General features: G+C 45.4%; 1 protein-coding gene across 5 annotated transcripts in view; it reads right to left on the reverse strand.

Annotated features, from left to right (window-relative positions):
- Positions 1 to 15,892, reverse strand: part of LOC143106665 (membrane-associated phosphatidylinositol transfer protein 2-like) — a 55,172-nt gene that overhangs the window by 30,737 nt on the left and 8,543 nt on the right. For 4 of the 5 annotated variants that reach the window (XM_076271053.1, XM_076271055.1, XM_076271056.1 and 1 more), the window contains exon 2: positions 2,027 to 2,302. In XM_076271053.1, coding sequence (XP_076127168.1) covers positions 2,027 to 2,104 — 78 coding nt within the window. In that variant the 5' untranslated portion in view covers positions 2,105 to 2,302. Of the gene's footprint in view, positions 938 to 2,026; positions 2,303 to 15,892 lie in introns of those variants that run through there. The other variant, XM_076271054.1, reaches the window with a different exon arrangement.

Raw genomic sequence — 15,892 nt, forward strand, 5'->3', positions numbered from 1 at the left:
ATATATATATTTGTGTGTATGTGTGTGTGTGTGTGTTTATAATCCCTCCACTCAATGACAGCCTGTTCATTAACAGCACACTCTGCTCTCAACAGGCGCACAGACCTCTATAGATACAACACACACACACACACACACACACACACACACACACACACACACACACACACACACACACACACACACACACACACACACTTTCTCACACTTGTCTGGGGCTTTTCATCAGTCTGGTGACAGGTGCCAGCGGTCTCCTGGTCTCTCTGCCAAAGGCCAAGATCAATCACACCCACCTACAATCACACACACACACACACTCAATCATGCGCTCACATACACAGACACAGACACAGGCGCACGCACACACACACACACACACACACACACACACACACACACACACACACACACACACACACACACACACACACACACACACACACACACACACACACACACACACACACACACACACACACACACACACACACACACACACACACACACACACACAAACACAAACACAGTTACATCATTCAGGGTTTAGGGGATGTTATTTAGAGGATAGCTCAGAGCCAATATCTCATCCAGCCAATCTATGCTGATGAAATAGTATGGACCTCTGTGCATCTGGACATGAATGCTAGTGTGTGCAACCGTGGGAGTTCATTCTACGAGTGTAAGCTTATGTGTGTACACGTTTGAGTTTCTGTCTTCACAGAACTCTGTGTGTGTGTGTATGTCTGTGTGTGTGTGTGTGTGTGTGTGTGTGTGTGTGTGTGTGTGTGTGTGTGTGTGTACAGCCAGAGAGGAGTGTCAGGTGAACAGCTCTGCTTCGTTGCCAGGGTAACACATTGTAGGTTTCGACTCATCCTCTTCTCCGTCTCTATTTCTCTCCCTCTTTCTGTGCTTCTCTCCATCCCACTCCATCTCCACTCTTTCCCTCCCCCTCTCTCTATCCTCCTCTTTCTCTCTCCGCCTCCTTCCCTCCCACTCTGCCTGTACCATCTTTCTCTCTCTATCTCCTTCTCCACCCCTTTCGCTCCCTCTCTCTCTCTCCTTCAGTTTTATGTGGAGGGAACGTAGAATATTACCAGCTCTGATGTCACTGTTGCCAGGGTAACAGTGGAGCTGTGAGTTGGCGGGGTCACTAAGGGTCACTGCAAGATCAAACACATATGCACACACACACACACACACACACACACACACACACACACACACACACACACACACACAACCTCATATATAGCTACACACACTGACATGCAAACACATGTGTACGCAAAAACACATACACATGTGGGTGTGTTTGTGTGTGAACATGCTCTTACTGTATGTGAATGTACTGTCTGTACTTGAGTGAGTTTCGTTGCAGAAATACACTCAAATTCAAAACATTCAGGTCATCGTATGTGAAGTGGAAAAGACTTCAGGAAAGCTATCAAAGCTACAAATCCACTCACATCCACTTACATCCCAAACCTAAGTGTTTGATGGGGTCAAACACAAGAAGACTAAAGGCTAAAGACCTTAACTGAAAAAAACATGAGTTCCACCTAATGGTGTGCAGGGACAAGCACGTATACTGTGGTTTGGCACACAAGGAGTAGGCAATCATCCAAAGAGTGTGCAAACAATGGCACTGCAATCCGCTGTGACACAAACTCAATTCTAATCCCCGTGGATTACCAGGCACAGAAAAACAAGAGGCGGCAAATGTTACCAAACTCCAATCTGACCTGATCAGAGAAAGAGACAGATAGAGGGATAGAAAAGTAGAGAGAGAGAGAGAGAGAGAGGCAGAGATGACCACTGAATTTCAATGCCTAGGGAGCGTGCTGTTCTACGTATTTAATCTGTTCTGTGAGTTAAAGCAATGGAACCGATTCTGTTCTGCTTGGTTCCTGCTGCACTCAGTTGGGTTGTCCTCTGCTCTGTGAGTGTAGTGTAGTGTAGCGGAGCAAGTGTGGGCCCTGGAACTGAGGGCTAGTGCTCTGAGTGGGTCAGGAGGAGGAGGCCTCACCTGGATCATGTAGAGCTGGGCGATGCGGTACTCCTCCACGCTCAGGGGCATGGGGATGCGGTACTCCTTAATCAGCATGGCGACGCGCACGGGTCACATAGAGGTCACCCTGAGGTCAAGTGGATGTCCCAGTGTTGAGGTTCAGAGAGAAGGGAGAGAGGAGAGGGAGCGTTGGGGAAGGGGGAGAGGGAGGGAGGAAGGGAGGGAAGGGGCAGGGGGGGGGTGGTGATTGGTCGTGCTTGGTCACACCGCCTTGGTGGTGGTCATTGAGGAAACCTGGGAGAAGGAGACAACAAGAGACTAGTTCAGAGACGTCAAAAGAAAGACTCAAATACTAGGGCTGCATCTAATGATTATTTTCATAGTCGACTAATCTGTCCATTATTTCTTGATACATCGGTTAGTTGTTTGATCGATACAGTATCAGAAAATGGTAAAACAAATTTCAATCAGTGTTTCCCAAAGCCTAGGATTATGTCCTCAAATGCCTTGTTTTGTTCACACACCAAACATGTTTAGTAGGGGTGGGATCACAAAAATGTGATGATTCGATACTATTGCGATATTTGGGCCACGATACAATATTATTGTGATTCTTAACATATTACAATACAATAAGTATTGTGATTTGATTCTGCGATATATTACGATTCATGTCTCCTATATTATTCAAAGGCATAACAAAAAAATAAGTAAAATAAGGCTGTTCAACTCACTTCAAATGGCACATTTATCCCCCCTGTACACAATGCAAATGCTTTTGTTGTGGAGGTGAAGGATTAACAACAGGCAAAAACTATCTCCAAAGAGCTATATCTACTGACAAGGTAATGTTTCAAGGTAATGTTTCAGATTCTCACGAGTTTTGGCGGGGCGCCACTCTTGGATGTTGCATGGCTGGTTTTCTCAGTAGGGACTCGCTACTTCTTTGCTGTATAGCTATGCTAGGTGAACGATTTGCCTATTACAAGTTCATTTACTATCAAATTGGCTTCATAAAGGAAAATCTTGCATAGTGTGCAAAAACTTAGTAGGAGGGTAGTGCACAATCTTTGTCATGGCATGGTTCATGTCAAGGTTCTTACTATTCGCTTTTTGTTGAAAACCGAAATACACCCACACTTTCGATGTGAAAGAAGATGTTGTGTATGACAGGTTGTGAATATGAAGTCAATTTCGTTTTAAATTGCCATTAAATGCACAACAACGAAGTGCCACAACAAGCACCACCTTGTGGGCGTAATAAGCAAATTTAATGTTATTAGAGTAAACCCTGAGTAAACCCGACTCAAAAAAATTTGAAAGAGATAATCGCGCTACTGTATCGATATAATTGCATGCACAAAATATCACGATACTGAACAGAATCGATTTTTTTCCCCACCACTAATGTTTAGTGTACTGTTCTAGAAGAGTAAGTGAAGCTGAAAATACTCAAGTTTAAGAAGGTATTTTATACAAAAATTACACAAACCACTTAACCCATCACCAAAATAGTTGCTGATTAATCTAATAGTTAAAAACTAAACAAGAAACAAAAACAAGAGAAAAACTCTTGTCAAGTCAAGCTTAGAGACATCAAGAGCCTGGCTCAAAGTAGCAACTCACACAGCCTACTGAAACTACTGAAGAAGAGAGTCTGAGTCACGGCATGACACCAGCGGGTGTGCCCAGCAAAACAAATGCAAATCCACTGTTTGATATATTTCGATCTCAGCCGAACACCACATCATAGTTGGGTTGGACAACAGGTGGATTCATTTATTTGCATGGGTTTCGAACCACAGTAATGTACAATGAGACACCTACACAAAGGCACGCAAGCACACACCACCCACACAGTCTAACAGCAGGTAGTGTGGCTCTCAGTCTGAGCAATAAGGCTTCTTTTGTATGAGAGTTACTGCTGAACATCAACACTCAAGAAAAGCAACAAGATGAATCATCAGTCCCTCAGCCATCCCCAGTGTCCGTCTCTCTGCTGTCCCTGATCTGCCGTCTTCACACCAGCCACACTGATGCCAACTGGACTACAGCAATGGCATAACTATAACAAATACACACACACAGCTAACACCCGACGGAGGACATCACCAGTCCCACCCATTCACAAGCAAATGTAGAAGAGTAGACAGCTAAATCCAGGAATAGTCTCCTGTCCGTGAAGAATACCTTCTGTCCAAACCAAGAGCTTTCACTCCAGTGGTAGATCCCTCAAAGGTCATGACTTCCTTTACAGGAAGATGATTTCACCTGTTTAGTTTAGAGTTAGTTAGTTCAGTTCGGTCAAAAGTAAAGGAAATTCAAGGGTTCAGTATTATTTAGGAGTTCTGGCGTTCAGGGAAAAAAAACTATTCCAGAATGTTCTCCATTTTCTTCTTTGGGTGTTAAGGTGATGGCGGTCTCTTAGCACCAGGCACGGCAAGCACACGCTGTGCCCTTATATACCAGTTAACGGATGAAATCTCACAACACACACATGCTCTATGTACACACACACACACACCTCCATGCACGCCCACCGTGTCTAACTAACAGAGTTCAACAGCTTCACTTCCCCTCGGTCACATGGTGAAGCCCGCTGAGCTTTAGACGGATTACCCAGGAGTCAGAGGGTGTACAGCAAGGCATGTGAGTGAGGAGTGTGTGTGTGTGTGTGAGAGAGAGATTGTTGTATTTGTGTAATTGGCTGGGGGGGAGTGAATGCACAACAAAAACAACCTTTCACCTTTTACATCTTAGCAAAATACAACATTTCATTTCACTCATCAAGATATTCCATTTACTAAATTTGAACAGCTTTATGTTAAACACCATGCAGTGAAGTGAAGTGAAAACCTTCACTAAACTCGTGTCCTTTGAAAAAGGCCAATGATTCATATTTGTGGTGAGAAGAGACAGAATCAGTTTGATCTTGTTGCTAAATTCAATATGACGAGGGGAACTAGTGGGGTCCAGGCTCGCTGTGTTTTTGTTTTCAGTCCAGGCCCAGCTCCTTTTGGCATTACTCCACCTCCACTAAAAACACAAGTTCTGATTGGGAGTCAGAGGAAGACTTGATGGATTTTGCCCCTGAGGGGAGTTTGGTGACGCAGCAGAAAGCACCTCAGTGTCGCCCCTACGGTTCCCTTCTTATCGAGTCCTCCTGACGCAGGCTTTCCAGCAGGTCACCTCTGGCCATCCATGTGTAGCACCACTGTTACGTAACGATTACCGGCAATCCGGACCAGCATGCGCACTTACCGCACACAGACATACACACAAACACACACACACACAAGCACACATCTAGCTCATAATCACAATGAAATCTTCCCCTCTCCTTTCCCATTTAAAGCTCAGAACAAAGGGCAACATTGAGCTGGTGACGCCATGTGACCCTGGTGTAAAGGCGCACATATAAGTCCTGATAATGTGCATGGCGTCACGCACAATGCTTACCTTACAGAGATGGCTCAAGCTGTACCTAAACACCAGATGATTCAAGTTATATCACCTCTTAAATCTGGTGTTCACAGTCAACAAACTCACTTATGTTAATAATATTAATGATACATTTTATTTTAAAAAGCGTCTCTCATGACACCCAAGGTGACTTCATAAATACAAATATAATTCATAAAATATTAAAATAACAGCAATATCAAATGTACAACTAATGTGGTCATAAGTAACCAAATCACAGAGAATATGCTAGCCAAAAGAGATTTTTTTAGATTACATTTAGATTACAAGTCCACAATGGTCCACAATGAATTATATTACCACTTATTTCAACTTAGAGCTAATACACATACATTTTGTATACGTTCTTTCACTTAACAAACACTAATGTAAACTTGGTCTGAAACTCCTAACCCTTAACATCAGCTTCCATTCGAAGGACATTTTTCGAAATTAGAATCTCTACTCCCATGTCTCTAACCTAGAATCTCTATTCCCTTGTAATCAGTGTAGTTAGATAGATGACTGTGACAGAACATCTTTCAGTGGAGTCTATAATTTTGGTCTTGAAAATCCGAGGCTTGTTAAGATGTGTGTAGCTCTAGGTTTTTCAGAAAATGGTGATGTTTCAGAAATGGCGTACCAGTTCAAGAAAATTGCCTTTGAAGGTTTTTTTCACCATGCTGACCTGAGGATCAAACGGACAGCCCATGTATTAATACTTACCACTGAGATTAACAGCCAACAGACATCTGGCATCTCTTAATAACAATGATAATAGCCACTCACACATTTCTGTCGCTCAGTCATCTTGACCTTAAGATACCTCAGCTATTAATAAGCAACACTGGTGTCGACAGCAAACAGATGCACATACCTCACTCACTAACATGGATATAAACCTCGCTAAACACACACACACACACACCTATAGGCCTATATCCCAGCTCATCGATAGCACCCACAGTGGGAGCAGTGCTAGTGCGGGGACAGAGCCTGGCCTGTGGCTGTGCCACTGATTGCGGCCCCACTTCCCTCCAGCCCGTGGGTGAGTGTGTAGGAGGCTACGTCTATTTTAGGAGGATGGATTTCTTTCATTTGTTCGCTCGCTCACTCTGTAGATCTGTCCTTTTTTCCTCCTCCGTTTCTGTCCCCTTTTCTTCTCCTCCCTCCTCCTTGGCGAGAGGAGCATAGCGGCGGCGGTGGCAGGAGGAGGGAGAAGGGAGAAGGGAGGGCACAGAACACTCTGCACAGGGCCCAAAATAAATACACTCATGGGAGAGCAGAGGAGGTAAAGTAGGCTGGAGAGCACCGCAGAGTGGGCAGAGAGAGAGAGAGAGGGAGAGGGAGAGAGGGAGGGAGGATAGAGAGATGGACAGAGAGAGAGAGAGGGGAGGAATGGAGAGATGAATAGATAGGGAAGATGATAAATGGAGAGGGTGAGTAAGCACGGGAGCGAGGCACTGGTATAAGTAGGCTGAGGAGAAGCGGAGGGTATGGAAAAGACAGAGAGAGAGAGAGAGGGGGGGAGAGGGAGAGAGAGGGAGGAGAGATTTGAAGATGTGAGGAGGAACAGAAACGAGGAGAAGAGTGGCAGAGGACAGAAAACAGGAGCACATGAGAGGGGGAGAGAAAAACAGAAGAGAGGGATTGAGAGGAGAGGATTGAGAGGAGAGGTGGACGAGGTGGACAAGTGCAGGGTCAGTCTGGTCCAGAGCTCTTCTTCACCGGCGTTAAGAACCAACGATGAGGTCATGGGACCTCTGCTCGCCCCTCCACAAGAGAGAGAGAGGAGGGCCTGGTGAGAGCCTCTCCATTTAACAGCCATCAGTAGAGCTCAACACCCTCCAGCTCACACACACACACACACACACACACACACACACACACACACACACACACACTCACACACAAACACAAACACACAACCCTCAGTACAGCTCAACACCCTCTGCCTCATTAACACAACCATCATTACAGGTTAACACCTCCAACACACAACCACCAACACACAACACACAATCATTACACCCTAGGACCCCAACACAGCTAGCTTAACCGCTATCAACTAAGACAGCTGCTGACCACACTGCATTGGGGTTACCACAGTTACATAAATAGTTAATAGTTAGGCATACACTTAGTCCTGGTCCTGGGAGTCACAAAGACTAAACGACATGCTTGACAATCAGAACCTCCACTGTTTATGAAAACATCGCTTCATTTTATTTACATACATTCAGCCTGTACGTCAGGTACACAGGTGATCTATGGCTCTAGAAAGCCATTAAGTTGTGTGTGGAAATCAAGCTGAATGAAGTTTTCAAAAAGCCCAAAAAGGTCACAGGGATTTCAGTTTCTCAATGTGTTTACATGATCATTTAAACAGCCCACCAAATATGCCATGTCTCCAGTGATTTGTGTATGCAGTCTGTTTGCACATTCAAGTAAACAGTCCACCTACCCCTTGCACTGTGCAGATAGTATCTATGCTACTCTTCCAACCTCACATGTCAGCACCAGCCACTGGGTGCTTACAGTGTTTAGGCCCATGTGTGCTTATTGAGACTTAAGTAGGGATGGATTACTGCACGGGCCTACAGGGGCCCAAGGGGTCAGGGGGCCCTGAAGCCCAAGCCTTTGCATGGAATCATTGCCTCAATATCAACAAATCAGGATATGGGCTATAAATCTGTAAATTTAGTATTGGCCATCCCCAAAATGCACCAGAATACAGGAAATGGTGATATGAGGACCCCCAAACCCCCCCTCCCACATATACGACAATAACTGGGGAGCCCTTAATACATCTGGGCCCAGGGGCCCGAAAGTTCATAATCCGCCCATGGTCTTAAGGAAAGCCTCTAGCATTTGCAAGTATGACAAGTCTCATTCTACCACTAAAGTGTGACTATCAAAAGTGGCAAAGCAAACACATACTCACAACAGCAACAAATTCACATATTTGACCTGGAGATAGCAAGCCTCCAGAGCACCTTCTGTGTGTGTGGAATTCTTCACATATGATGTTCTACTTCAGTTTCTAATCTAAAGATAGTGTGCACCCCCTGCCTCTCACTCCCTCTCTCCTCTCTTTCTCTCTGTCTGCATGTCTGTGCCTGTGTGTGTGCATGTGTGTGTGTGTGTGTGCCTGTGTGTGCTATCTGGGTGGCTACAGTGATCCTCTGGCTCTAGTTAAAGGACAGAGACACAAGGGAGAGCTTTAATGGGTTACAGGGTGATTAAATTTTCACAAAGCATCTGACAGAGATACAGTGAGTCACTTTCACTTGTAGCTGATTTTGTGTGTATGCGTGTGTGTGTGTGTGAGAGTGTGTGTGTGTGTGTGTGTGTGTGTGTGTGTGTGTGTGTGTGTGTGTGTGTGTGTGTGTATTTCTCTCACTGTGTACCCTGTAACTGACACGGTTATCAGAGATATGATCAGAAAGGAGCATATCATATCTTCAGCAACTCATCACTCACTGAAATGTCCCCCCATTAGCATATGTATATATCAGACAGGAAGCTACCTAGCTAAACCATCTTCTGGTTAATGGCCACAGGCAAACCCACAGACAAACACTCTACTGGCACTGGAGCAGTCTTCACTGAAGAGTCTTCCAGGCCTGAAAACCCCTTTATTCAACAAAGAACCTTTTATGGGCAGAATTTTACAGGCTTTACAAAAAAACATTTGCTTAAGAGAGTATGATTACTACACTGATGATAGCGTGTATGACGGGGGGAGGGGAGAGATTTGACTAGCTTGGTTTGAGGAGCACAAAGAGGGTAAACAGCTGTGGAGGTCCTCCAACAGGAGGAGGCCAGACAGTGCACAGTATACGTGCCAGACAGTGTGCTCCATCAAGACTGTTTAACAGCCCGATCCCGCTTCTCATGCACTTACCATATTATCAACTCACGCATAGACGGACACATTCAGATGGAGCGTCACAGTGGAGCTATTCATGGTAAACGCAGGCTCTCAACATGCCCCTGTCTGGGTCCTAATTCAAAGGGTGTCTGTGTGCAGAAGGCAAAGGCAGATAGCAGCATCTCAGCCTTATTGCCAATTGCCAAAGTGGCTGTGCTGTGAGCTCTAGTTGGTGACCCAACAGGGCAGGAGTATCAGTGCAGCGTCTGCCTGTGAGGAGCCACTCTGGCATGAGCGCGTTGGGTTACCGGGGGAGACGGTCACAGACCTCCAGCTACAGTCTCATCCTCACTTTCACTTCTAATGTTACTGCCAGGGAGAGGAGAGGAAATGAGAGAGGAGTGGAGAGGAGGAGAGGGGAAAGAAGAGGAGGAAAAAGCAGAGGACAGGAGAGGAGTAGAGAGGCTGAGAGAGGAGGAGGAGGAGGAGCTGGGTGAAAGTAAGCTTTAGCATTAGGTCGAGTAGACTGCCTGTGGCCCATTCAGCAGGATGTTTGCTGATAATATTTCATAATCTTATTTTCCCTGAGCCAGTGGAAGGAAATGTATCAAAATCCCTCTCTTCCTCTCCCCTCCCTCCTTCTGTCTCTCCCTCTCTTTCATCCTCTCTCTCACTCCCTCTGCGATGGACAGAAGCAAGACTAATTGAGGGAGAATGAACAGATCAGAGGTTTCTATCTCCATTTCATTAGAAAGTCACTTGTCCGCATCGAACATGACGATGTGATTGGATTAGGGGCAGGGCAAGGCTGGCTAATTGGACATGACTGAAGGCAGGCGTAGTGGCACATCCCAACGCCAGTCAGCGCACACGCACGTACGCACGCACATGCGCACGCACGCTGACAGTCCTGCATTCCCAGCTAGAGGGGGCGCTAAATACAAACAACAGAGACGTCTGTGTGATGCAGACAGACAAAGACACTCACGCCTGCTGTCAAACATTCAATCAGGCACCCACACACGCGTGTGTGTGTGTGTTGGGGTCTGGGTTTGTTTCTGTGTTGGTGGCGAGAGGTCCCGCACATGATTTGACCACTGCATGAATGTGACCCCACAGTTATCCTGGGCTCTTGTGGTGGATCAGGTTTCTCTCTATAGAGCTGCCTTAAGATAAAAACAGTAACTGTGCCAGCACATGCGTGAAACACACACACACACACACACACACACACACACACACACACACACACACACACACACACACACACACACACATATACAATCTCACTCTCTCTCTGTCTCTCTCTCTCACTCTCTTGATATATCTCTCTCTCACACACAAACACACATACAACACACAGTATGTTGTAGTATTAATTAAGTATGAATTATGTTCTAACGTTAATATTTGTATGAATATGCACGTCTACTGAACGTGACACACAAATACACACACATTTACTCACACACATACACACACATTTATTCACACACACACACAAACACACACACACACACACACACACACACACACACACACACACACACACACACACACACACACACACACACACACACACACACACACACACACACACACACACACACACACACACCTATGTGTATACTTCAAAAATACTTACTCTACCACACTGTTACAAAATATCTCTGGTTTCACCCTGACCTGATATCTGCTTACACTGCTGTGGCTCCTACAAGGGCACACCAAAACTGACCTGCCACCTGAGGAGACTACCCTGTTCAGCGGACCAGAGAACTGGGCTATTTTTAGCATCCTATGTTCAACAGGTTTATACCCACAGTGAGTTAGGTGAATGTCTGTTTTTGCTGCATTACTAATCATGATATCACATTTTCATGCTGTTCTCTGGCTGGTAAAAAAGTTGAGCGGCTGGAAGACTACTTAGAACTTGAAGTGAGCGAAGACGCGCTAACACAAGTCCACGGGTGAGAAGTAGGCCACAATCAGGTCAAGTGTCGCCAAATTCAGAACCTTAGCTCACCACCACCCACACATCCGACAGAGCCCAGCACCCTCTGGAGGTCATGTGCCACACGGCTCAGCAACCACTTGGACGAGGATGTGCCGTATGGAGGCCTTGGCAACCAGTGGAAACTTTGACCGATGGAAAGCAATCATACAACCACCAGCTGGGCGCCACAGAAACCAGCCACAAAAGCAGCGCTCTTTAGAGACGGAGTGACAGCATGGCAACATGCGCGAGGGCCTCAAGTGCCTCAAGTGCCTGAAGAGTTTGTTCTATTTGGAACGGAACCTTGTAGGCACAAGGGAGAACCGTCTGATACTGAGCAAAGCTTTAGGCACCCTCTAAATGGAAAACATTCAACAACGTCCTTAAAGCAAGAAAAAATAATTCTGAAATTCTATACTCCATTCCTTAGTGTGTACAGGTTAATATTTACATGAGTTGAGGAAGTCTGTACAACAAACAAAATCCCCACAGGTCCTATTTCCATGAGGTGAAAAAAAGTTAATGGCCAGTGTTGATTACACATAACAACTTACTTGCACTTGGTCAATGTTACAAGGTTATAAAACGATCATTGTACTGAACGCTTAATTGGTCTGATAAGTTCTGCTTTTAGTAAGTAAAGCAAATTACCTTTATCTAAGTCCCTAATGCTATCTGTAAATTGTCCAGCACAATCAAACATGTAACACAGCACTTCATCAAAGGCAGTGTACCATGAGTAAAGTGAGGGGTGCATTAGAGGTGTGTGTAAATCACTAACCTGTGGTGCTGGTGTTCCAGCAATTAGCAGCACTATGTCAAAACCTGACCCTTTGCACATATAAAACTGTGACAAGTTGTGTCTTGTTGTCCCTTTCTTCCCACCCACAGACACATAATCTTGTTCTCAGTCAAGAGTTTAGGGTGTATTCTTAGCTTTACCTGGACAGGCCGACAGGACAGCTAGTGGTCATGAATACAGCTTCTGAGTGCTGGCCATCATGAGATGGGTCCCGCTGCCTGTGCAGCCCAAGGGGACTAAGGCCAAAGTCAGGCCTCCCTTTTATCTCCCCTTAGTGCAGCACAAGTAGTCAGTGGACCATGACTGACAGATCACTGACATTATGGGACTCTAAGTTAATAAGAAACTCAAATAAATGCCTACAGTGAAACAAAGTAGATTAGCTTTACTAATCTAGTTTTATTACAATTCACGAATTCAGTTATATAAAATCCTAGTCCTGTACAAGTTCTAGTAAATGTGCTTACTTAAATTCAAATGACTACCTGTATAGATAAGGTCTAAGGTCAATGACCGTATAGTTTAGATAAGCTCAAAGTTATCTACCACCATTTGCTGAGGCTGTTAAAATGTGTAGCATATCTATCAATGCTTCTATGTACCTGGCTTGGGGCAGGTGTTTAACTACGGGTTAGTAGACGTGTATTCCCTCTGGCACAAAGACGACAAAGGCCTCTCCCAGCTACACATCTTCACAGCCAATCAAAACAGAGCAGAGGTGGATTTACATGGTTGGTTGGTTACTGGTTGGTAATACATTAAAACATACACAATAGGTGTGTGTGTGTGTGTGTGTGTGTTTGTGTGCATGCGTGCGTGCGTGCATGTAGTGGTAAAGTGTGTCCAAAATAAGCTAACACACACACATAAACACACACATACACACACACACACCTCTGCCTCAGGCTAACATAGCCATTACCTTTTTCCTTTTCATTTCTCTGGAGGACATATTTCAGATAATAAAATTCAGCAGAATACTTATATTGTGTCGCTTGGCAACCACAACTCTCAGCATGGTCGTTTGAACAGCTGTCCTATTCAGCACCAGTCAGAGAGAAGGAGGGGGTTAGCACCAAGGCTAAAAGTTGCCGACTTAATTTACTGTCTGTATGCTAGTCAGCCGCATAGCTAACCTCAGCATGTTAATGGCCATTTAGGCCTTGATGCTAATTGTGTAAAAGGAAAAAAATAAATCACCACACTCTAGTCTTCCCTCCCTTTGTTGTTTTGGAATTCTACTCAATCTATTTTAACATTCACTTAAACATGTAGTTTACTTATCCAGAGGCACTTATAGCCTGTTATGCTTGTGGCTTGGCAGCCAAGAGCATTAGTTTCCAATATTATTATTACAAGTCAATGGTGGCCAGTTCTTTCTGTACTCTGATTAACTGAAGGTTAAAACTTTTCATGACAAGCTGCTGGCGTGGGGCTGCTTAGATGGTGACTGGCTGGACCATCATCCGTGCCATCAACCCATCACTGGCATTTGAGGTGGCGCAATAGTTAATAGTTACTCGTCATAAAAGGTCACTTGCATGGGAAATATCGCCATGACGGTCTCAGTGGGAGGAAATAGATAAAGTTCAAGGACACTTGAACTAGGATTCTGAGTATGTTAGTGTGTGTGTGTGTGTGTGTGTGTGTGTGTGTGTGTGTGTGTGTGTGTGTGTGTGTGTGTGTGTGTGTGTGTGTGTCTGTGTGTGTGTGTGGGGGGGGGGGGGGTCTAAAGGTTAGATTAGATTTGAACATAACCTACGAAACTGTCCACACTAGGCCCAGACATGGTCAAAAACACATGGGAGGAACCAACAGCAGTGGAGAGGAGAAAGAGAGAGAGAGAGAGAGATAAAAAGGGAGAGAGATAGAAAGGGAGGAGGGTGACTGACGGAGATAGCAATACAGCGAGAGCGTGAGATGATGAGGGACCAACCACGATGCCATGAAGGATGAAGAGGTGAGAGCAGAGAGGAAAAGAGGACAGGGACAAAGAGAGAGAGACTGGCATAGAGAGAGGTCACAGAAAGATACAAAGGAGAGAGAGAGAAAATGAGAAGGAAAGAGAGTACTGGAGGTGGGGTGAGGGAATGGGAGAGAGGGAATTACAGAGCGGTCGTGATGGTGTGCATCACTCTGTGACGTGCTAGGCAGAATGAGAGAGAGAGAGAGAGAGAGAGAGAGAGAGAGAGAGACTTGGGAGGGAGAGGAGGCTATTTATAGATCAGCAAGAAGGGCACATCACCCTTCCACTTGTTCATTTTTAAATAACAGCAGTGAAAATAAAGGCCTCCCTCAAGGGAAGGGCTCCATTTTTCAGGCAGCAAATTTTGACAGGTTTCCGCTTCCAGCACAACACCCCTCGCCTCGGCCAGCGCTGCCTCCTCCGTTACGCAACAAACCACGCACAGCGCGCAGCACACGGAGTTGGGTAACCATCCAAAAATATGCACCTTGTCTTCACAGCCCTACAGCTGAGATGAGCCTTTCTTTAGAAGCCACACAATGAATTATCATCAAAAGTAGGCCTGCTAACAGTGTGTGTGTGTGTGTGTGTGTGTGTGTGTGTGTGTGTGTGTGTGTGTGTGTGTGTGTGTGTGTGTGTGTGTGTGTGTGTGTGTGTGTGTGTGTGTGTGTGTGTGTGTGTGATGAGGGATTGTGTGTGTGATGTTGGGGGCTTTGGTTATCATATGGTAATATAAAAAACAGAAATTGGGTTACACCCCTCTAAGACATAAGCACGCTCACACATGCCCACATTTTTATGTGGCATTTTGTATGTTATGGCATTTGCTTCTGTATTGAACCTTACACAAACTATAACTGTAAAACACTCCTAATACCTACTGTATTGGGCAACCCCTGTGGAACTACACCTGTGTTAGGTCCACTCTGTCAGCTTGTGGCCTAAACTCAAACAGCAGGGGATCCCTCTCAGGGCTGGTGGTGCAGCTTCAGCTGCGTTGGGTCCGTCTGCCCTGCTCCAGTCACGGTGCAGCTGTGCACGGCCGGGTACACACTGCTTCTCAGCCTCCCAGGTCCAGCTCCTGACACCTCACTAGCCCGAGCTCTTTGCCTTACATGGTCATCTCTCTCTCTCTCTCTCTCTCTGTCTCTCTGTCTCTCTGTCTCTCTGTCTCTCTGTCTCTCTGTCTGTCTCTCTCTCTCTCTCTGTCTCTGTCTCTGTGTCTCTCTCTCTCTCTCTCTCTCTCTCTCTCTCTCTCTCTCTCTCTCTGTCTCTCTGTCTCTCTGTCTCTCTGTCTCTCTGTCTGTCTCTCTGTCTCTGTGTCTCTCTCTCTCTCTCTCTCTCTCTCTCTCTCTCTCTCTCTCTCTCTCTCTCTCTCTCTCTCTCTCTGAAAATTGATCTGCTTCAATCGCTCTTCCTGTTTCTTTCACTCATTCTGTCTTGCATGCTGTTAATCTCAAAATCTCTCTCTCTCACTTGGCCCATCTTATCACCCACGAGGATTTGGGTTTGGGGATGTGGTTGTGGGTGGTATGGGTGTTATCCATCAGCCACACCACCCAGCCAGGTCTCTCTCTCTCTCTCTCTCTCTCTCTCTCTCTCTCTCTCTCTCTCTCTCTCTCTCTCTCTCTCTCTCTCAAATTCAAATGAGCTTTATTGGCATGACAATAATACTGTTGCCAAAGCAAGAATTTTATTCCTTTTATTTTGAAAAGGAAAAGGAAGACTCACTTTCTCAGTTTATGCCAGGAATTGTGCTGCTATTGTTACACAACTAATAAGGG

This window comes from Alosa pseudoharengus, unplaced genomic scaffold (genome assembly GCF_046254945.1).
Source record: "Alosa pseudoharengus isolate Yale_2024_CS ecotype anadromous, Long Island Sound unplaced genomic scaffold, YU_APseudo_1.1 YU_APseudo_1.1_scf_6, whole genome shotgun sequence".
Classification (NCBI taxonomy): domain Eukaryota; kingdom Metazoa; phylum Chordata; class Actinopteri; order Clupeiformes; family Clupeidae; genus Alosa; species Alosa pseudoharengus.